The 24,176-nt window shown below is 41.5% G+C and overlaps 1 protein-coding gene across 1 annotated transcript in view; it reads right to left on the minus strand.

Annotated features, from left to right (window-relative positions):
- LOC117523306 (1-phosphatidylinositol 4,5-bisphosphate phosphodiesterase beta-1-like) overlaps window positions 1-24,176 on the minus strand; it is a 79,509-nt gene that overhangs the window by 29,358 nt on the left and 25,975 nt on the right. The window contains exons 8-10 of the mRNA XM_034184795.1: window positions 23,674-23,774; window positions 23,415-23,578; window positions 18,365-18,511 (exon numbers count right to left, since the gene is read on the minus strand). Coding sequence (XP_034040686.1) covers window positions 18,365-18,511; window positions 23,415-23,578; window positions 23,674-23,774 — 412 coding nt within the window. The remainder of the gene's footprint in view (window positions 1-18,364; window positions 18,512-23,414; window positions 23,579-23,673; window positions 23,775-24,176) is intronic.

Raw genomic sequence — 24,176 nt, forward strand, 5'->3', positions numbered from 1 at the left:
TCAGAAAAATACCCATGTTTTTTTGCTGTGGGCCCCAGCTCATCCAAATTTGGTATATGGGTTTGGCTGGGTGTTGCCAAGTAAATGCCTGATTTAGATCACGAACAGGCTGGAACGCGATTGGGGCCAGAAAATTACACTTCCTCCCAAAAGGGAAAGTTTTCAACCTATGCAACGCTTCTACAATCTATGGTCAAAATACAAACCAATATTTATCTAGTTAACTTATAAATACATAACTTAAATTATTCTAGTTAACTTTACTTCTGTGTGGTCTTAACATTTGATCAGTTCTGCCTAAAACTGAACCACTTTATCCTAATACCACCCTTCCACCATGTTTAAGGCCTCAGTCAAACCACACTGCCACCTCAAAGCCTTGAAATGAGCATGTCAAAGACGCGACCAGGTCTGTGACCACCTGCAGTCAGTTTTGCAAAGAGACTACAATAAAATGGATGTGAGACAGAACCTGATGGTGAGTCGCCTGCTATGGGTGTGTGAGTGAATGTGGCCAAGTTGGTGATTACATGTAGTCTGTAAGCAATAATACAGCAAATGACTGTGACAAATAGGGGAACAGTGCACATCTGTCGCTGTCTACATACATGCAACCATCAGGTTGAGGGCTTTGTTATGGCACATTCACAAAGCCAGGGTCTCAAAGCCAGACCCCTTACAGCTATGGAGATGACAGACCCACATCACTTCACAGCTCTCCGGAAGGAAGAGAAGAACGTGTTAGGTGGGTCAAATAATAATAATAATAATAATAACAACAACAACAATAACAGTAACAATCATAATAAAACCTAATTAATTAATGAATTAAATAAACATTCTTGATTAATTTTGAGTAGGTCTTGGATGGATGAAATAAATCATGGAGGAGTAAAATTTTTATTATTAGGTTCCCACTATTTTCTTACCATGTGCATGATCACGTACATACAGTTTGTTACTTGCACCACACAGACTACCACATTCTTACTGCACCCACCCAATACTGCGCCACACACAGTTGTCTTGTGTCCACATGTAGGTTCAACAATAAACTACAATCATAAAAAGAGCTTCCTAGCCAAAAGTGGGCTTTTTATTCAAACACATAGTCAGATATGCTCCATATATATATATATATATATATATATATATATATATATATATATATATATATATATATATATATATATACTTAACAAAATATAAACGCAACACTTTTGGTTTTGCTCCCATTTCGTACGAGATGAACCCAAAGATCTAAAACTTTTTCCACATACACAATATCACCATTTCCCTCAAATATTGTTCACAAACCAGTCTAATACTGTGATAGTGAGCACTTCTCCTTTGCTGAGATAATCCATCCCACCTCACAGGTGTGCCATATCAAGATGCTGATTAGACACCATGATTAGTGCACAGGTGTGCCTTAGACTGTCCACAATAAAAGGCCACTCTGAAAGGTGCAGTTTTATCACACAGCACAATGCCACAGATGTCGCAAGATTTGAGGGAGCGTGCAGTTGGCATGCTGACAGCAGGAATGTCAACCAGAGCTGTTGCTCGTGTATTGAATGTTAATTTCTCTACCATAAGCCATCTCCAAAGGCGTTTCAGAGAATTTGGCAGTACATCCAATCAGCCTCACAACCGCAGACCATGTGTAACCACACAAGCCCAGGACCTCCACATCCAGCATGTTCACCTCCAAGATCGTCTGAGACCAGCCACTCGGACAGCTGCTGAAACAATCGGTTTACATAACCAAAGAATTTCTGCACAAACTGTCAGAAACCATCTCAGGGAAGCTCGTCTGCATGCTCGTCGCCCTCATCGGGGTCTCGACCTGACTCCAGTTCGTCGTCGTAACCGACTTGAGTGGGCAAATGCTCACATTCACTGGCGTTTGGCACGTTGGAGAGGTGTTCTCTTCACGGATGAATCCCGGTTCACACTGTCCAGGGCAGATGGCAGACAGCGTGTGTGGCGTCGTGTGGGTGAGCGGTTTTCTTATGTCAGTGTTGTGGATCGAGTGGCCCATGGTGGCGGTGGGGTTATGGTATAGGCAGGCGTCTGTTATGGACGAAGAACACAGGTGCATTTTATTGATGGCATTTTGAATGCACAGAGATACCGTGACGAGATCCTGAGGCCCATTGTTGTGCCATACATCCAAGAACATCGCCTCATGCTGCAGCAGGATAATGCACGGCCCCATGTAGCAAGGATCTGTACACAATTCTTGGAAGCTGAAAATGTCCCAGTTCTTGCATGGCCGGCATACTCACCGGACATGTCACCCATTGAACATGTTTGGGATGCTCTGGACCAGCGTACACGACAGCGTGTACCAGTTCCTGCCAATATCCAGCAACTTCGCACAGCCATTGAAGAGGAGTGGACCAACATTCCACAGGCCACAATTGACAACCTGATCAACTCTATGCAAAGGAGATGTGTTGCACTGCATGAGGCAAATGGTGGTCACACCAGATACTGACTGGTATCCCCCCCAATAAAACAAAACTGCACCTTTCAGAGCAGCCTTTTATTGTGGGCAGTCTAAGGCACACCTGTGCACTAATCATGGTGTCTAATCAGCATCTTGATATGGCACACCTGTGAGGTGGGATGGATTATCTCAGCAAAGGAGAAGTGCTCACTATCACAGATTTAGACTGGTTTGTGAACAATATTTGAGGGAAATGGTGATATTGTGTATGTGGAAAAAGTTTTAGATCTTTGAGTTCATCTCATACAAAATGGGAGCAAAACCAAAAGTGTTGCGTTTATATTTTTGTTGAGTATATATATACATACACAGGGTTGGGTAGGATTACTTTGAAATGGAATCCAAAAGTAATCAGATTACAATAATCCAAATGTATGTACATACAGTAGCGTTCAGAATAATAGTAGTGCTATGTGACAAAAAAGATTAATCCAGGTTTTGAGTATATTTCTTATTGTTACATGGGAAACAAGGTACCAGTAGATTCAGTAGATTCTCACAAATCCAACAAGACCAAGCATTCATGATATGCACACTCTTAAGGCTATGAAATTGGGCTATTAGTAAAAAAAAGTAGAAAAGGGGGTGTTCACAATAATAGTAGTGTGGCATTCAGTCAGTGAAGTCGTCAATTTTGTGGAACAAACAGGTGTGAATCAGGTGTCCCCTATTTAAGGATGAAGCCAGCACCTGAGGAAAATGGGACGTTCAAGACATTGTTCAGAAGAACAGCGTAGTTTGATTAAAAAGTTGATTGGAGAGGGGAAAACGTATACCCAGGTGCAAAAAATTATAGGCTGTTCATCTACAATGATCTCAATGCTATAAAATGGACAAATAAAAAACAAAACAGACGCGTGGAAGAAAACAGAAAACAACCATCAAAATGGATAGAAGAATAACCAGAATGGCAAAAGCTCACCCACTGATCAGCTCCAGGATGATCAAAGACAGTCTGGAGTTACCTGTAAGTGCTGTGACAGTTAGAAGATGCCTGTGTGAAGCTAATTTATTTGCAAGAATCCCCCGCAAAGTCCCTCTGTTAAATAAAAGATGTGCAGAAGAGGTTACAATTTGCCAAAGAACACATCAACTGGCCTAAAGAGAAATGGAAGAATATTTTGTGAGCTGATGAGAGTAAAATTGTTCTTTTTGGGTCCAAGGGCCGCAGACAGTTTGTGAGACGACCCCCAAACTCTGAATTCAAGCCACAGTTCACAGTGAAGACAGGGAAGCATAATGGTGCAAGCATCATGATATGGGCATGTTTCTCCTACTATGGTGTTGGGCCTATATATCGCATACCAGGTATCATGGATCAGTTTGGATATATGTCAGAATACTTGAAGAGGTCATGTTGCCTTATGCTGAAGAGGACATGCCCTTGAAATGGGTGTTTCAACAAGACAATGACCCCAAGCACACTAGTAAACGAGCAAAATCTTGGTTCCAAACCAACAAAATTAATGCCTCGCAGATGTGAAGAAATCATGAAAAACTGTGGTTATACAACTAAATACTAGTTTAGTGATTCAAATCAAATCAAATCAATTTTATTTATATAGCGCCAAATCACAACAAACAGTTGCCCCAAGGTGCTTTATATTGTAAGGCAAAAGCCATACAATAATTACAGAAAAACCCCAACGGTCAAAGCGACCCCCTGTGTGCAAGCACTTGGCACAGTGGGAAGGAAAAACTCCCTTTTAACAGGAAGAAACCTCCAGCAGAACCAGGCTCAGGGAGGGGCAGTCTTCTGCTGGGACTGGTTGGGGCTGAGGGAGAGAACCAGGAAAAAGACATGCTGTGGAAGACAGAAGAGATCAATCACTAATGATTAAAAGCAGAGTGGTGCATACAGAACAAAAAGAGAAAGAAACACTCAGTGCATCATGGGAACCCCCCAGCAGTCTAAGTCTATAGCAGCATAACTAAGGGATGGTTCAGGGTCACCTGATCCAGCCCTAACTATAAGCTTTAGCAAAAAGGAAAGTTTTAAGCTTAATCTTAAAAGTAGAGAGGGTGTCTGTCTCTGTAATCCGAATTGGGAGCTGGTTCCACAGGACAGGAGCCTGAAAGCTGAAGGCTCTGCCTCCCATTCTAATCTTACAAACCCTAGGAACTACAAGTAAGCCTGCAGTCTGAGAGCGAAGCGCTCTATTGGGGTGATATGGTACTATGAGGTCCCTAAGATAAGATGGGACCTGATTATTCAAAACCTTATAAGTAAGAAGAAGAATTTTAAATTCTATTCTGGAATTAACAGGGAGCCAATGAAGTGAAGCCAGTATGGGTGAAATATGCTCTCTCCTTCTAGTCCCTGTCAGTACTCTAGCTGCAGCATTTTGAATTAACTGAAGGCTTTTCAGGGAAATTTTAGGACAACCTGATAATAATGAATTACAATAGTCCAGCCTAGAAGAAATAAATGCATGAATTAGTTTTTCAGCATCACTCTGAGACAAGACCTTTCTAATTTTAGAGATATTGCACAAATGCAAAAAAGCAGTCCTACATATTTGCTTAATATGCGCACTGAAGGACATATCCTGATCAAAAATGACTCCAAGATTTCTTACAGTATTACTGGAGGTCAGGGTAATGCCATCCAGAGTAAGGATCTGGTTAGACACCATGTTTCTAAGATTTGTGGGACCAAGTACAATAACTTCAGTTTTATCTGAATTTAAAAGCAGGAAATTAGAGGTCATCCATGTCTTTATGTCTGTAAGACAATCCTGCAGTTTAACTAATTGGTGTGTGTCCTCTGGCTTCATGGATAGATAAAGCTGGGTATCATCTGCGTAACAATGAAAATTAAAGCAATGCTTTCTAATAATACTGCCTAAGGGAAGCATGTATAAAGTGAATAAAATCGGTCCTAGCACAGAACCTTGTGGTACTCCATAATTAACCTTAGTCCATGAAGAAGACTCCCCATTTACATGAACAAATTGTAATCTATTAGATAAATATGATTCAAACCACTGCAGTGCAGTGCCTTTAATACCTATGGCATGCTCTAATCTCTGTAATAAAATTTTATGGTCAACAGTATCAAAAGCTGCACTGAGGTCTAACAGGACAAGCACAGAGATGAGTCCACTGTCTGAGGCCATAAGAAGATCATTTGTAACCTTCACTAATGCTGTTTCTGTACTATGATGAATTCTGAAACCTGACTGAAACTCTTCAAATAGACCATTCCTCTGCAGATGATCAGTTAGCTGTTTTACAACTACCCTTTCAAGAATTTCTGAGAGAAAAGGAAGGTTGGAGATTGGCCTATAATTAGCTAAGATAGCTGGGCCAAGTGATGGCTTTTTAAGTAATGGTTTAATTACTGCCACCTTAAAAGCCTGTGGTACATAGCCAACTAATAAAGATAGATTGATCATATTTAAGAACGAAGCATTAATTAATGGTAGAGCTTCCTTGAGCAGCCTGGTAGGAACGGAGCCGCTCATTGCGGCAACAAAAAAAAAAAAAACACCTCCGTGTTGGAAGTCTCACAGGACATGTTGTGGCATGTCCAGCTGTTACACAATTTCTCGGATACTCACTCGACTGAAAAGCCATCGAAAGCCGTCTGAATCTTCTGAATGGTTTCCAACACGGAGGTGTTTTTTTTTGTTGCGCACAATGAGCGGCTCTGTGCCGACGCGCGAAATCCTCCGCATGTCTTTCATTACAAAATCTCCTGTAACAGTGGAATGTGCCGCAAAAGTGCTATGTCCAGCTCTCTTGCCATTTCTGTGGTAGTCACACGATGTCCCGGATCAACACAGCGTTCAGTTTAGAAATGATCTGGTCATTCCAGCCTGTCAATGGCCGCTCGTTGCGCCGCGCGCCCTCAGCCACTGTGGGCCATCTTTAAAAAGGTTTTAACACTCCTTAATCCATGTGACGTCGACAGAATCTTCACCGAAATCCATCCGAATCTTTCGAATGGTTTCCAACTGGCTGTCTCTAACAGTTTCTGAAAAAAATTTCATGGAGCAAAGCGGCAGTCTCTCAGCCATTTCCCTGACAATAAAAATCCGACGAGGGGGGTGGACCAGTACTCACTCAAAGCCTGCCCACAGGCGAATGACGCAACCGACAGGCGTGAAAAAACTCACGCATGCACACGAATGTTCAAGCTTGGCTGATGCAATCACACGTGATTCAAATCCATATAGTTTTTGAAAAAAATAAAAAGGTCCGTTACTTTTTGGACAGACCTCATAAAGATATGTCTTTGGGATGGTTCTGAATAATTTTTTCTCTAATAGTTAAAATTTTATTTGCAAAGAAAGTCATGAAGTCATTACTAGTTAAAGTTAAAGGAATACTCGGCTCAATGGAGCTCTGACTCTTTGTCAGCCTGGCTACAGTGCTGAAAAGAAACCTGGGGTTGTTCTTATTTTCTTCAATTAGTGATGAGTAGTAAGATGTCCTAGCTTTACGGAGGGCTTTTTTATAGAGCAACAGACTCTTTTTCCAGGCTAAATGAAGATCTTCTAAATTAGTGAGATGCCATTTCCTCTCCAGCTTACGGGTTATCTGCTTTAAGCTGTGAGTTTGTGGGTTATACCATGGAGTCAGGCACTTCTGATTTAAGGCTCTCTTTTTCAGAGGAGGTACAGTCTCCAAAGTTGTGCTCATTGAGGATGTAAAGCTATTGATGAGATAATCTATCTCACTCACAGAGTTTAGGTAGCTACTCTGCACTGTGTTGGTATATGGCATTGAAGAACATAACAAAGAAGGAATCATATCCTTAAACCTAGTTACAGCACTTTCAGAAAGACTTCTACTGTAATGAAACTTATTCCCCACTGCTGGGTAGTCCATTAAAGTAAATGTAAATGTTATTAAGAAATGATCAGACAAAAAGGGGTTTTCAGGGAATACTGTTAAGTCTTCAATTTCTATGCCATATGTCAGAACAAGATCTAAAGTGTGGTTAAAGTGGTGGGTGGACTCATTTACATTTTGAGCGAAGCCAACTGAGTCTAATAATAAATTAAATGCAGTGTTGAGGCTGTCATTCTCAGTATCTATGTGGATGTTAAAATCGCCCACTATAATTATCTTATCTGAGCTAAGCACTAAGACAGACAAAAGGTCTGAAAAATCACAAAGAAACTCACAGTAACGACCAGGTGGACGATAAATAATAGATAATATTCGATGATAGATAATATTCACAGGATTGCTAAAAAAGCAGTTTCAACATAATAGTTTTGAGTTTGTAGCATCAACAGCAGATGCTACTATTATTGTGAACACCCCCTTTTCTACTTTTTTTTACTAATCGCCAAATTTAATAGCCTTAAGAGTGTGCACATCATGAATGCTTGGTCTTGTTGGATTTGTGAGAATCTACTGAATCTACTGGTACCTTGTTTCCCATGTAACAATAAGAAATATACTCAAAACCTGGATTAATCTTTTTAGTCACATAGCACTACTATTATTCTGAACACTACTGTACATACATGTAATCCACGTGTATTCTTTCAAAGTAATCCTACCCAACCTTGTATATATATATATGTGTGTGTGTGTGTGTGTGTGTTGGTGGGGGAGGGGGGTGCATGCTTTGAAGGTTAGGGCAAATCTCGTTTCACTTTTTAATTTTTTTAAATTTCAGTCACACAGTAGCCCACAGACAGCTGGATGGAGAGCAGCACTGTCACTGTTCGATGGCTTGTATAATCGCTGGCTGTGTGGCTGTTCTGTGTTGCACATGCTGTCTGGTTCGTGCACGTGGCACAAACACTGTGGGTGAGTAAACATTAACCTCTCAAACATTATTTGTCTCATGTACTGTTAATAGCTGCGTCACTCACAGTCAAGCTCAGTTAAATTGGATCGCTTGGCGGAGTGAAGCGTGTCCAAGAAATAATATGACTGTTTGATTTGTGCACTGTGACAGACATGAATGCACAACACCACAAATCTGCAGCCAAGCACAGATGGCGGCTCTTTAAAGATGCTTTTGTTTATTTAGACACTAAAAATCAAATGATGTTTTCTGCACATTTTGCCAGGGTTTGTTTTCTTTTGTCTTTCTTTCTTTCTTACTTTCTTTCTTTCTTTCTTGTTGTCATCTGCACATTTGATATTACTGCTGCTGTTGGCTACCATTAAAAGCAATTAAAAAACAATAATCTTTTCTTCATTGAATGTAACACTGTTTCTGCTGCAATCTGGCTGCATATTTGGCAATATATTTTAATTTTTATAGCGTCTGTCATAAAATTAAAAGATGATTAAACTTAAAATGCGTGCAATAATCGTGAAAATCTTTTGCCATTTCTTCATTATGCCTCTGATCTTTAATCTGTCATTAAGTATTGCTGCAGGTGATGAGTAAAAATCATCCATTCACAGACAGACTTCTTAACTGACATCACTGCTGTAACCAAATTAAACATTTATTAAAGATTTTAAAATTCATAAAAAATTTTATTCTGTTCTCCATGCAGTTGCACGGGATACCGGTCAGCGCAACTGGGTGAAAAATCATTCAGCTCTTTTGCTCTCGGTTTCTTAGGGACAGGAACAATATGGGATATTTTCCATAATTTTGAAACAAAATGATTAGTCAGTAAAAGCTGAAACTGTAAAAACTGAGCTGCAGCCTCAAACCTGCATGTCTTAATCATCCAGTCCCTAAATACGTAATAATAAAGTAAAATAATTATTAAACAGTTAATAAGTACGAAATTAATAATAACTAAAATAATTAATTTAATAATAAATAAAAAGTAATACATAGTAATATGAGGAGTTTTAGAGGGATTAGAGCACAGGGTCCCAGCCTCGGGTCCAAAAGATCACAGGAAGCGTGTAAGGTTTTTGTTAAATAAACTCATAATAATGATACGAGTACGAGCGAAGCAATGTGCAGCGGCACAAAGCTCGCTCATGGTACAGGGAGTCCCGAACGGGAAGTGCCAAATTTTGAGTCCACAGTGAAACAGGAAATGCAAAATGTTGAACACTTCCTGGCATGGAAGCTAGAGCTCGAGTGGAGGCCAGGGTTGCAATGGAGTCCCCTGAAATGTGATTGGACACAGATAATTGACATGTCACAGTACCACACGTCTGGTTGAAAGAGCTGCATTTTCAAATCAGTGAGTCACACTTACTGCTAGGTTCCTCCTGTCCAGTAGTTTGTGCTGTGTACCACAAAAAAATCTAATCCACCTTAGTAGAAGAAGAAAAAATGTTTGCCTCAGATTTGAACTGAACACATCGTTTGAACCATTGACTAATAATGACACCAAAGTGATATTGGTGAGTAAACGACTGTATTTTATGCCAGAAATGAGGTCCAGGTCCATTTTGCTGTCTGAGTGACACACCAGTGACACAATCTTAGATAAATAAATCTAAAGTTATCTTTCAAACTGAAAGCAAATCTCTACAATTTAATATAAATTTATTAAAAATATAAAATCGAGCTTCCTGATGAAGTGGTGTAGAGGAAGATTTTCTTGAAAAGAACACCCCACAATTCAGCTACAATTTGCCAGAAAGTACATCTGAGATGCAAGGCTAGATTAGATGTTTTGATGAAAGAAACTTTTGTATTTCTTCATAATTGATGTAAATAAAGTCCAAGACATATTTACAAAATACAAATACAAATACAACAAAATTAGGCAGGTGCATAATTTGGGCACCCTTATCATTTATTGATTTGAATACATTTAGCACTGTAGTAGAGAAGCTTGAATCTTCAACTGGACTGGGTTGCTTGATGCGAGGACGTTTCGCTTCAAATCGAAGAAGCTTCCTCAGCTAAAATTCTTGCTCTGGAAGTCTGACTTCTGTCTGACTCTTGTAGAGATGAATGAACAGAAGCCAACAAGAGCTGGAGTTTTAAACCTAACCAGACCCCTCCTACTGAGAGGCAGACTGCTATAGGCTAGTGACTAAACAATAGCTCTAATTAACATCTATTGTGCTCTAGTTAGCACTCTCCTAATGACAGGGCAGCTGTCCCTCCTAATGATGGGATGGATGCCTTTCTTGATGGTTCCCTTGATGACTCTCCTGATGACGTGAATGACTCATTACCATGAACAAAAGACTGAAACTCCTTTGACCTGAGTACCCCATTGTAAACAGGGGATAAAGCGTGTCTCAGACCCCCTCCCCGGTTAAGGCTGGGTTTCAAACGTTTCACAAAGAATGCCTCCTTGACCCCTCTCTCAAACCATTTCTTCTCTCTGGCTAATATTTTAACTTCCTTGTCCTCAAACGTGTGGTTAGTGTCTTTAAGGTGGAGATGAACTGCAGACTGAGGTCCACTGGCGCCCTCTCTGCGGTGCTGGTATAGTCTTTTGTGTAAAGGTTGCTTAGTTTCACCTATGTAGTGTTCGTTACAGTTTTCCTGACATCTGATAGAATACACTACATTGCTCTGTTTGTAACTAGGGATCATGTCCTTAGGGTGAACTAATTTCTGTCTCAAGGTGTTAATCGGTTTAAAGTAAACTGGGATTTTGTGCTGTCTGAAAATCCTCTGTAGTTTTTCCCCTACTCCTGCTAAATAAGGGAGAGACACTCCTCTTCTTCTTGTCTCCGTCTCCTGTCTATCTGGTCTCTTTGCTCTCTGGGACTTCTGCACTTTGTCCAGGGACCATCGTGGGTACCCACATACTGTGAGGGCTTTCCGGACACGTTGTTGTTCTTTAGCCCTTCCCTCTGCAGTTGTGGGCACCTGTAGGGCTCTGTGTTGAAGCGTCCTGATCACCCCGAGCTTGTGTTCAAGGGGGTGGTTTGAGCCAAAGAGCAGATATTGATCAGTATGAGTTGGTTTTCTGTAAACCCCTGTCTGGAGCTGCCTGTTCTCTCCAGTCGTAACATCACAGTCCAAGAAGGCTAAATGGTTGTTTCTGGCATCCTCACATGTGAACTTGATGTTGGCGTCCACCGAGTTGATGTGTTCTGTAAAGTCTTCAACTTCCTGTTGCTTGATTTTAACCCATGTGTCATCAACATATCTGAACCAGTGACTGGGAGAGATGCCCGTGAAAGATGTCAAGGCTGTCTTCTCCACTTGCTCCATGTACAAATTGGCCACAATGGGGGATACCGGAGACCCCATCGCACAACCATGAATCTGCCTGTAGTAATTCCCCCTAAACAGGAAATACGTGGTGTTGAGACAGATCTCCAAGAGTTGGCAGATGTGGTCTGGTGTGAGTTTGGTCCTTTCAAGTAGAGACACATCCTCCAGCAGACTCTGCCTCACAGCTGAGACGGCCTCAGCAGTGGGGATGCAGGTGAACAGCGATGTCACATCAAATGACACCGTAGTTTAATCTGCCTCCAACTGTAGGTCCTTGATCTTGTTCACAAAATCTTGTGTGTTCTCCACATGGTGGTCTGAGTTACCCACTAGAGGAGCCAGTGGGTAACTCAGACCACCATGTGGTCTGAATTTTAGCTGAGGAAGCTTCAGCGATTTGAAGCAAAACGTCCTCACGTCAAGCAACCCAGTCCAGTCGAAGAGTCAAGCTTCTCTACTATGGAAACCACCTGGACAACTGAGAGCCTACACAGATACATTTAGCACTAATTATTGGAACACAAAATTGGGTTGGTAAGCTCAATGACCCTTGACCTCCTTACACTGGTAAATCCAATCATGAAAAAGGGTATTTAAGGTGGCAATTTGCAAATGTTTCCCCTCTTGGCATCTCTTCTAATGAGTGGCAACATGGAAGCCTCTAAACAACTCTCAAATGATCTGAAAACAAAGATTATTCAACATCATGGTTTAGGGGAAGGATACAAAAAGCTATCTCAGAAATTTCAGCTGTCAGTTTCCACTGTGAGAAACACAGTGAGGAAATGGAAGACCACAGGCACAGTACTAGTTAAGGCCCAACGTGGCAGGTCAAGAAAAATCTGATAAGCTGAAGCAAAGTATGGTGAGAACAGTCATAGTCAACCCACAGACCTGGCCAAAGACCTACAACATGACCTTGCTACAGATAGTGTCTCTGTGCACTGTTCAACTATATAGCGCACTTTGCACAAAGAGATGCTGTATGATGCTGTAATGCAAAGGAAGCCTTTTCTGCATACACGCTACAAACAGAGTCACTTGAGGTATGCTAAAGCACATTTGGACAAGCCAGCTTCATTTTGGAATAAGGTGCTGTGGACTGATGAAACTAAAACTGAATTATTTGGACATAACAAGGGGCGCATACATGGCTGAAAAAGAACACAGCATTCCAAGAAAAATGCTTGCTCCCTACAGTAAGATTTGGAGGTGGTTCCATCATGCTGTGTGGCTGTGTGGCCAGTGCAGGTACTGGGGATCTTGTTAAAGTTGAGGGTCACATGGATTCCAGTCAATATCAGCAGATTGTTGCGAACAATGTTAATGAATCAGTGACAAAGTTGAAGCTGCGCCGGAATCTTTCAACAAGCCAATGACCCTAAACACTCCTCACAATCTACTAAGGCATTCATGCAGAGGAATAAGTACAACGTTGTGGAATGGCCATCTCAGTCCCCAGACTTGAATATGATTGAAAATCTGTGGTGTGAGTTTAAGCAGGCTGTCCATGCTCAGAAACCAACAAACCTGAAAAGTTTTGTAAAGAAGAATGGTCAAAAATACCTTCAACCAGAATCCAGACTCTCATTGGAAGCTATAGGAAGTGTTTAGAAGCTGTTATTTCTGCAAAAGGAGGATCTACTAAATACTGATGTAATATTTTCTGTTGGGGTGCCCAAATTTATACACCTGCCTAATTTTATTTAAATAATTATTGCACACTTTCTGTAAATCCCATAAACTTCATTTCACTTCTCAAATATCACTGTGTTTGTCTGCTATATGACATATTTAACTGAAATTGCTGATCCAAACAATCAATAATTTGTAAAGGAAAATCATGGAAATCATCAAGGGTGCCCAAACCTTTACATATAGCTGTATTCAGTGGGTTGGAAATGTTCATGTTTCCATCCCTTGACTTGTCTGAAGAAAATTGGCAAAAAGAAAAATGCTTAAAAAGGTGGGGGTCGGGGGGGGGGGGGGGCACAGAAGGTGAAAGGCAAAAAAGAAAAATGTTTAAAAAGACGGGGAGTCTGGGGGGGGGGGGGGGGGGGGGGGGGGCTTGCAGAAAGGTTTTAGCCATGCTAATGCTCCCATGAAGCATTTGCTCAAAAAAACAGTCTGAAGGACCTCAGTGACGTGGTGAGATGTGAGAGAGCTTTGCCCGTTCATGTCTGCGACATATATGTATTATTAATAATAATAACAATAAAAATAATAATACTTATTGGACAATCAAAACTAATTAAATATATTTTTATTGGATGAAGCAACAAGAGAGGAAAGGTGTAAAATATTGGAATTAATAATTTGATTGGGGGGGGGGGGGTGTTCAGACTTTGCGTGTGGAGGGCTCCAAGGGAAAAAAGTTGAGAACTTGAGTTTGTGGATATATTGAGTAAATGTGAGTTACATGAATGACTAGTGTGTGTGTGTGCTGCACATCTACATGCAGAGTGAGATGAGATGTGTACAGAGCTTTAATTCATTTGAAAGCTTGACTCTTAGTCTTGTCCATCCAAATTGGAAGTCCCAAAAACCAGTTTTATTTGTTATTATCTATCGTCCACCTGGTCGTTACTGTGAGTTTCTCTGTGAATTTTCGGACCTTTTGTCTGACTTAGTGCTTAGCTCAGATAAGATAATTATAGTGGGCGATTTTAACATCCACACAGATGCTGAGAATGACGGCCTCAACACTGCATTTAATCTATTGTTAGACTCTGTTGGCTTTGCTCAAAATGTAAATGAGTCCACCCACCACTTTAATCATACCTTAGATCTTGTTCTGACTTATGGTATGGAAATTGAAGAATTAACAGTATTCCCTGAAAACTCCCTTCTGTCTGATCATTTCTTAATAACATTTACATTTACTCTGATGGACTACCCAGCAGTGGGGAATAAGTTTCATTACACTAGAAGTCTTTCAGAACGCACTGTAACTAGGTTTAAGGATATGATTCCTTCTTTATGTTCTCCAATGCCATATACCAACACAGGGCAGAGTAGCTATCTAAACTCTGTGAGTGAGATAGAATATCTCGTCAATGGTTTTACATCCTCAATGAGGACAACTTTGGATGCTGTAGCTCCTCTGAAAAAGAGAGCCTGAAATCAGAAGTGCCTGACTCCGTGGTATAACTCACAAACTCGCAGTTTAAAGCAGATAACCTGTAAGTTGGAGAGGAAATGGTGTCTCACTAATTTAGAAGATCTTCACTTAGCCTGGAAAAAGAGTCTGTTGCTCTATAAAAAAAAGCCCTCCGTAAAGCTAGGACATCTTACTACTCATCACTTATTGAAGAAAATAAGAACAACCCCAGGTTTCTTTTCAGCACTGTAGCCAGGCTGACAAAGAGTCAGAGCTCTATTGAGCCGAGTATTCCTTTAACTTTAACTAGTAATGACTTCATGACTTTCTTTGCTAATAAAATTTTAACTATTAGAGAAAAAATTACTCGTAACCATCCCAAAGACATATCGTTATCTTTGGCTGCTTTCAGTGATGCCGGTATTTGGTTAGACTCTTTCTCTCCGATTGTTCTGTCTGAGTTATTTTCATTAGTTACTTCCTCCAAACCATCAACATGTCTATTAGACCCCATTCCTACCAGGCTGCTCAAGGAAGCCCTACCATTAATTAATGCTTCGATCTTAAATATGATCAGTCTATCTTTATTAGTTGGCTATGTACCACAGGCTTTTAAGGTGGCAGTAATTAAACCATTACTTAAAAAGCCATCATTTGACCCAGCTATCTTAGCTAATTATAGGCCAATCTCCAACCTTCCTTTTCTCTCAAAAATTCTTGAAAGGGTAGTTGTAAAACAGCTAACTGATCATCTGCAGAGGAATGGTCTATTTGAAGAGTTTCAGTCAGGTTTTAGAATTCATCATAGTACAGAAACAGAATTAGTGAAGGTTACAAATGATCTTGGCCTCAGACAGTGGACTCAACTCTGTGCTTGTCCTGTTAGACCTCAGTGCTGCTTTTGATACTGTTGACCATAAAATTTTATTACAGAGATTAGAGCATGCCATAGGTATTAAAGGCACTGCGCTGTGGTGGTTTGAATCATATTTATCTAATAGATTACAATTTGTTCATGTAAATGGGGAATCTTCTTCACAGACTAAGGTTAATTATGGAGTTCCACAAGGTTCTGTGCTAGGACCAATTTTATTCACTTTATACATGCTTCCCTTAGGCAGTATTATTAGGCAGCATTACTTAAATTTTCATTGTTACGCAGATGATACCCAGCTTTATCTATCCATGAAGCCAGAGGACACACACCAATTAGCTAAACTGCAGGATTGTCTTACAGACATAAAGACATGGATGACCTCTAATTTCCTGCTTTTAAACTCAGATAAAATTGAAGTTATTGTACTTGGCCCCACAAATCTTAGAAACATGGTGTCTAACCAGATCCTTACTCTGGATGGCATTACCCTGACCTCTAGTAATACTGTGAGAGATCTTGGAGTAATTTTTGATCAGGATATGTCCTTCAATGCGCATATCAAGCAAATATGTAGGACTGCTTTTTTGCATTTGCGCAATATCTCTAAAATTAGAAAGGTCTTGTCTCAGAGTGATGCTGAAAAACTAATTCATGCATTTATTTCCTCTAGGCTGGACTATTGTAATTCATTATTATCAGGTTGTCCTAAAAGTACCCCTGAAAAGCCTTCAGTTAATTCAAAATGCTGCAGCTAGAGTGCTGGCAGGGACTAGAAGGAGAGAGCATATCTTACCCATATTGGCCTCTCTTCATTGGCTTCCTGTTAATTCTAGAATAGAATTTAAAATTCTTCTTCTTACTTATAAGGTTTTGAATAATCAGGTCCCATCTTATCTTAGGGACCTCTTAGTACCATATCACCCCAATAGAGCGCTTCGCTCTCAGACTGCAGGCTTACTTGTAGTTCCTAGGGTTTGTAAGAGTAGAATGGGAGGCAGAGCCTTCAGCTTTCAGGCTCCTCTCCTGTGGAACCAGCTCCCAATTCAGATCAGGGAGACAGACACCCTCTCTACTTTTAAGATTAGGCTTAAAACTTTCCTTTTTGCTAAAGCTTATAGTTAGTGCTGGATCAGGTGACCCTGAGCCATCCCTTAGTTGTGCTGCTATAGACTTAGACTGCTGGGGGTTCCCATGATGCACTGACTGTTTCTTTCTCTTTTTGCTCTGTATGCACCACTCTGCATTTAATCATTAGTGATTGATCTCTGCTCCCCTCCACAGCATGTCTTTTTCCTGGTTCTCTCCCTCAGCCCCAACCAGTCCCAGCAGAAGACTGCCCCTCCCTGAGCCTGGTTCTGCTGGAGGTTTCTTCCTGTTAAAAGGGAGTTTTTCCTTCCCACTGTTGCCAAGTGCTTGCTCACAGGGGGTCGTTTTGACCGTTGGGGTTTTTCCATAGTTATTGTATGGCCTTGACTTACAATATAAGGCGCCTTGGGGCAACTGTTTGTTGTGATTTGGCACTATATAAATCAAATTGATTGATTGATTGATTGATTGATGACAGGGCACACGGATGACAATAGGAATAATAATAATGATAATATGATATGATTTAATATGGATTTAAGCATTGATTTGGCACAGGTTTCACACTGGATGCCTTTAGTGACACAACTCCACATTACATTATTATTCATTCATTCATTTATTTTGTACCAGCATATTCCAACTAAGCATCATGGGTTTACTGGAGCCTGTCCCAGCAGTTACATTATTCTATTCTATTTTGTTCTTGTTTGGTTCTTGTCATTATGCTGATGATGACGATGATTGTGATGATGATGATGATGATGATGTTCCGTCCTCAGTATGCTCTATGTACTCTGACAGCTCGCTAAACTCTTTCCAGACATCAAGACTCAGACTGCTGGGGGGTTCCCATGATGCACTGAGTGTTTCTTTCTCTTTTTGCTCTGTATGCACCACTCTGCATTTAATCATTAGTGATTGATCTCTGCTCCCCTCCACAGCATGTCTTTTTCCTGATTCTCTCCCTCAGCCCCAACCAGTCCCAGCAGAAGACTGCCCCTCCCTGAGCCTGGTTCTGCTGGAGGTTTCTTCCTGTTAAAAGGGCGTTTTTCCTTCCCACTGTCGCCAAGTGCTTGCTCACAGGGGGTCGCTTTGACCATTGGGGTTTTTCCATAATTATTGTAAAATGCCTTGGGGCAACTGTTTGTTGTGATTTGGCGCTATATAAATAAAATTGATTTGATTTGATTTAATGTGAATGAATCAGTGCCAATTACTTTTGGTAATGAAAACTGGCGCAGCGGGATGAAGCCAACCATCAGACATAAACCAACACTGTGAGAATCTGGCTCCCAACTAGTCAAAAATCTGCATAGTGCCATTGTGTCCTTGGGCAAGACACTTAACCCACCTTACCTGTGTATGAATGAGGTGGTGGTCAGAGGGGCTGTAGGTGCAGAATGGCAGCCACGCTTCCATCAGCCTGCCACGAGACAGCTGTGGCTACACTAATAACTTACCACCACCAATGTGTGAGTGAATGAATAATGCATCTTGTAAAGTTCTTTGGGGGTCTTGAAAAGATTATTATTATTATTATTATTATTATTATTATTATTATTAGGTGTTGAGTGTTGTGACTGTGGGATCAGTGGCATACAATCATGGAGGACAGGGACCAGGGGGAACCGAGCCACAGCTATCACAGACTGTCCCACACTTGTTACACTGTGAATTTAACTGCAGGTGTTTGTCGCTCACATTTCGTACCTGTCAGGTAGGTGTTGTGTGATGAGTTAATGAAATAGTGGGACAGGGGGAAACTCATGTCTTCAGACTGATCCAGTTTGTCTGGCGGGATCACGCCGTTCTCCTCACTGGACAGATAACTGATGAACGCTTGGAGAGTGATGACACCTGAAAAAACAAACAAACAAAAAACACACACACAGTGAGCAAACTGGATGATCTGATGTTTAATTATTTTTTTTCCTTGACCAACCAACTCCAAAATCTAATCACCTCTAGATACGAGGTCTGTTAGAAAAGTATCCGACCTTATTATTTTTTTCAAAAACCATATGGATTTGAATCACGTGTGATTACATCAAAAATGCTTGAACCCTCGTGGGCATGCGAGAGTTTTTTCACGCCTGTCGGTTACGTCATTCGCCTGTGGGCAGTCTTTGAGTGAGGAGTGGCCCACCCTCTCGTCGATTTTTCATTGTTTAGGAATGGCTCAGAGACTGCTGCTTTATTTGATAAAACTTCCACATTTCAGGCTCTGTTGATCCAGTAAGTCGTCAGAGAACAGAGAACTTTCAGAAGAAGTCGGCATGAGGAGTTTATTCGGACATTCCATTGTTAACGGACATTTTGTAATGAAAGAACGTGCGGGCAGAGTCGCATGTCGGGCCGGACCCGACCGCGGGGGGTCGCGACAGGAAAAACACCTCCGTTGGAAACCTTAACGGGCAAGTTGGAACATGCCCAAGCTGTTAAACAATTTCTCGGTTACTCACTTGTTGAAAGCCATCAAAAGCCGCCTGAATTTTACAAATGGTTTTCAACATGGAGGTGTTTTTCCTGTCGTGGCGCAAATTCGCCGAGTCGTTTCCGTGACGACTCGGTGAATTTGCGCGCACGTCTTTCATTACGAAATGTCCTTAAACAGTGGAATGTCTGCATGCTGTCCTCATGCTGGCCTCTTTTGAATCTTTTCTGTTCTCTCACGACGTCCTGGGTGAATTAAGCCTTAAATTAGGATGTTTTCAGCTCGAAACAGGCCGACGACGGCGCCTGGAAGCGCTGCGCGACGTCCCGCTTCGTGGGAAGTCCTTACAGCGACAGAAACACCCCATAATCTCTCATCAGCCGTTAAACTTTTCACCGAAAACCAGCTTAATTTCTTGAATAGTGTCCACTCGGATATTCCTCACAGGTCCAGAAAAAATTTTGATAAAGCAACGCGCGCCATCTCGAGCAGCGTGTGAAACAAAGGAATTCAGCCGAGAGGGCGGGACCACATCTCACTCAAGGCCTGCCCACAGGGAAATGACGTCACCGACACACGTAAAAAAACTCACGCATGTGCACGAGGGTTCAAGCATGATTGGTGTAATCGCACGTCATTCAAATCCATATAGTTTAAAAAAAAAAAAAAGTGTCGGTTTCTTATCTAATACACCTCGTATTTAGAAATATTCCCACTAAGTTGTAAGGAAATCCATCCAGCTGTTTTTGATTCATCTTGTCCACAGACACACAGACACGTACCCACCAGTGAAAACAATACTCTGATGCCTGTGCTTCAGAAAAGCCTAGGCATGTACCCTGTAAAATGCAGTGAGTGAATGAATAGGATTCTCACATAACAACTCAAAAACAAGCAGCAGTGGATTCTGGTGGTCACTTAATAAGCTTGTCTGTCTTTAATTTTTGTTATGGTCATTGGGAATGTCAAAAAACATCAACAAAGCCCAAAATAGGAAATTCACTGGTCCTCACCTGTACCTATCAAAAGACAAAATTTCAGAGCTGAACATGCATCAGTTTTTAACAGAGCTATTTACAGAAGTTTTGTGGACCCACTAATTGACTCTGACTGTGTTAGTTCTACATTAATCACAGGGAACAATACATTTTTGTTACTCTAAACTCAATAAATGTTGCAACTCAGCAAATTAAAAGGACATAAAGACTATAAACTGATTAGATGCTGGTTAACTTTTTTTTTTACCTTTGTTAGAGCAGATCAGTCCAGTGAGCAACTTCATGTTGCTTACGTAATATACAGTGAATACAGAAAGTATTTGCAGCGTTTCACTTTTTTTCCACATTTTGTTATGTTACAGCTGTAATGTATGTATGTTATATATTATTGATTCAAATACTTTAACCCATTATAATACTTTGATTCCTTCTAAGGCTATCTGAGGTTAGTTTTCGCAAGAACAGTAACGGTCAGCATGCCTGCACGCTGTCACTGGGTTCTCTGCACAGGGATCACTCTGCTCCTGCTAAAACCTGTTTTATCTGCACAGAAATGAAATCTTGTAGCTGCTAGCAGCTTTACTAATCTTGCTATCAGGCGAAAGGTGTAACAACAGGCGCAGAGGTCACCAACCCAAGGTATTTTTTTCCCGTCTTTCCAGTTTGACCTAGTTAGCACATGGCCTAACATAACCCCTTTTTTTATCATGCACTCTGCATGTGATATGGGTGGACCAGCCCCTCCATCCTATTGTTTTGAGCCAATTGCGATAACAGGTCCACCCATTGTAACGGGGGAGACTTCCCACTTTCTATAAAACATCACTGTACCATTGTTCAAGGTTCCTCCTGGACAAGTTCCTGTGGGAGCTATGTTCATTAGGGACCCAGATCTGTCCAACTTCACCTGAAATCTACTAAACTGTATTTTTTTTGTTCTTTTAGGGGAGGTGATGATCTAGTGGTTAAAGCGTTGGGCTTGAGACCAGAGGATCCTTGGTTCAAATCCCAGCCTGACTGGAAAGTCACTAAGGGCCCTTGGGCAAGGTCCTTAATCCCCTAGTTGCTCCTGGTGTGTAGCGAGCGCCTTGTATGGCAGCACCCTGACATCGGGGTGAATGTGAAGCATTATTGTAAAGCGCTTTGAGTGTCTGAAGCAGATGGAAATGTTGTGTGGGCCGCCAGAAGAGGAGGTACTGCTGGCCCACCACCAGAGGGCGCCCTGTCTGGAGTGCGGGCTCCAGGCACCAGAGGGCGCAGCCGCCTCACAGGAGCAGCCAGGGTGACAGCTGTCACGCATCACCGGCAACAGCTGTTACCAATCATCTGATCGGCAGGGGTATATCAGCAGGACGACGTCTCCACCTCTTTGCCGAGATATCGTTCTACCTGGAAGGTAATAATCTCAGCTGACTGCTTGACAGTAACCTTTGTGATTTTTGTGAGTGATTGCAGACTTTTTTCTCCAACGAGAGGTGGAGGTAGCTTCCCTGCCGTGCAGGTTGCTGGGTGCAAACGCGCCCATGTTTAATTGTGTTCTTGTTCCTCGCCAGCAGTACCAGGTCCGACACGCGGAGGCAGCGGCCACCTGGGAGTTCGGAACTTGGCGGCTCCAGTATTCCCGGGGTCCTGTGGCGGAGGAAACCGTGTGGTTCCGGTTCTACTTTGGAGAGGCGTCTCCTATCTTCGAGCCTGCCCACACGACACCTTTGTGAATTGAATTTTGTCCATTGTTGTAATTTGTTGTATTTGTTGTGCACGTTCGCAACAGTAAAGTGTTGTTATTTGACCTATTCCATTGTCCGTTCATTTGCGCCCCCTGTTGTGGGTCCGTGTACTTACACTTTCCCAACAGGAAAAGTGCTATATAAATGCAGTCCATTTACTCACAGTTTTTTACTATTCAGGACAGAACTATTAAAAATCCAGGGCTTACACAGCCTTATTCCAAAATGGAGTAAATTCATTTTCCCACCCCATAATGACAACATGAAAAAAGTTTTTATTTTTAAATTTTACAAATTTATTAAAAATAAAAACACTAAGAAATCATATGTACATAACTATTCACACCCTTTGCTCAATACTTTGTTGATGCACCTTTGGCAGCAATTACAGCCTGAAGTCTTCTTGAATATGATGCCACAAGCTTGGTGCACCTATCTTTGGGCAGTTTGGCCCATTCCTCTTTGCAGCACCTCTCAAACTCCATCAGGTTGGATGGGGAGCGTCGGTGCACAGACATTTTCATATCTCTCCAGAGATGTTCAGTCAGATTCAGGTCTTTGCTCTGGCTGGGCCACTCAAGGACATTCACAGAGTTGTCCTGAAGCCACTCCTTTGATATCTTGGCTGTGTGCCTTGGGTCATTGTCCTGCTGAAAAATGAACCTTTGCCCCAGTCTGAGGCCAAGAGCGCTCTGGAGCAGGTTTTCATCCAGGATGTCTCTGTACATTGCTGCATTCACTGTTTCCTCAACCCTGATTAGTCTCCCAGTTCCTTTCGCTGAAAAACATCCCCACAGCATGATGCTGCCACCACCATGCTTCAATGTAGGGATGGTGCCTGGTTTCTTTCAACCATGACACCTGGCATTCACACCAAAGAGTTCAATCTTTGTCACATCAGACAAGAAAATTTTGTTTCTCATGGCTTTTCCAAATCATGTCCAGTCAACTGAAATTACCCCAGGAATGTACTCCATTTCATTCTTGTTTGTTCAGTTGAAATAAATCATTGGTGCATGAATGTGAGTTTGATTGCTCAGTTATTTTGATGCCAGGCAACAATTAAAGGCTAAAGTTAAAAGACAATGCTGATTGTTTTCTGTTTTGAGCAATTTGAAAGAGCGGGCAGCGAAACACAGCGGTCAGTGTTGGTGGAAACTGGTGCGTTCAAGGACTTACTGTTTGCTGATGTTTTTAAATCTCTTCTGGAAATACAGCATACATCTATGATCCCATAAAAGGTGTGCTGTGCTCTTCAGTGGAAGACAGTTGTCAGATGTATACATTTTAGCTTTTGTGGTGAAGTCTTGTTATAACCACAAACATTACTGCACACAGTACCATTGTGAGCATGCCCAGAAGTTTGCATGTTGTACAGCTGAGTTCAATATCACTTATAGTCAGCAGTAATGTGGCCTATAATACTACAACATACAACTTTAGACTGCTCGATTTTTTTATTTTTTGGAATCTGGAAGGTAATTGGGACCACAAATTGACAACTGGAGACGGGCTTTAGTTTATTTATTTATGATTTTACTCTTATGTTGGCTGTATTTTCACATTTTATTATTTTATTTACAGTATTTGTGATTGTGCACCTTGTTTCAGCAGCTCCTTCTCATGCTGGTACCGCTCCATCAGCATGTACGTCTGCGCCGGGCGGAGAGGCGGGTACAGGATCTCGTTCAGCCTCGGGTCTCTCTGCTTGTTGTTGATGAACTCTGTCATCTGATCAGCTGACAACATCCCGTCTTCCCCTCCACTGCAAAAAATAGCCGGTCAGACTTTTGGTTCTTGGGGCCCCCAGAGGTGCCCCAGACACCAAGCTCAGTGATGTGATTAGCTGTCAACACTTACTGCAGTTTATAAATGTTACTGAGCTCTGGACGGGGACACAGACTGTCCAAAAAGCTTTTGTAGACTTCTAGTGAGAAGTCCTCAAGCTTGATGCTGTCACCCTGTGAAACGTGTCACATACACACATCAACATCAGCATCAAGATATTTTTAAATCAGCCGAGTACAAGAGACAGTTCGCCACAAAGAATCTTTTCTTACTTCATCGTCCAGCTGATGCTCCTTATCGACTTTAAAGAATTTCACTACTCGTCCAGATTCAAATCTAAACATATTGTTTGTGGTCATTGTATGTGGTTTGGTGTACACTATGCATAAAAAGTACATCGTTTTTGGAGGGGTCGGTGGGGGGGGGGGGGGTGCACTGTGTTGTTTAACAGTGTTACCCAAAAACCTAGACGATCATTTTAATTTAAGATATAAACAAAATTCCAGACTCCCCCCCATGAGCAGCTGACCAAAAGTATAATAAATTCCGGAAAAGGTCTTGCATAAACAATAGCT

Source organism: Thalassophryne amazonica, chromosome 13 (assembly GCF_902500255.1).
Source record: "Thalassophryne amazonica chromosome 13, fThaAma1.1, whole genome shotgun sequence".
NCBI lineage: Eukaryota > Metazoa > Chordata > Actinopteri > Batrachoidiformes > Batrachoididae > Thalassophryne > Thalassophryne amazonica.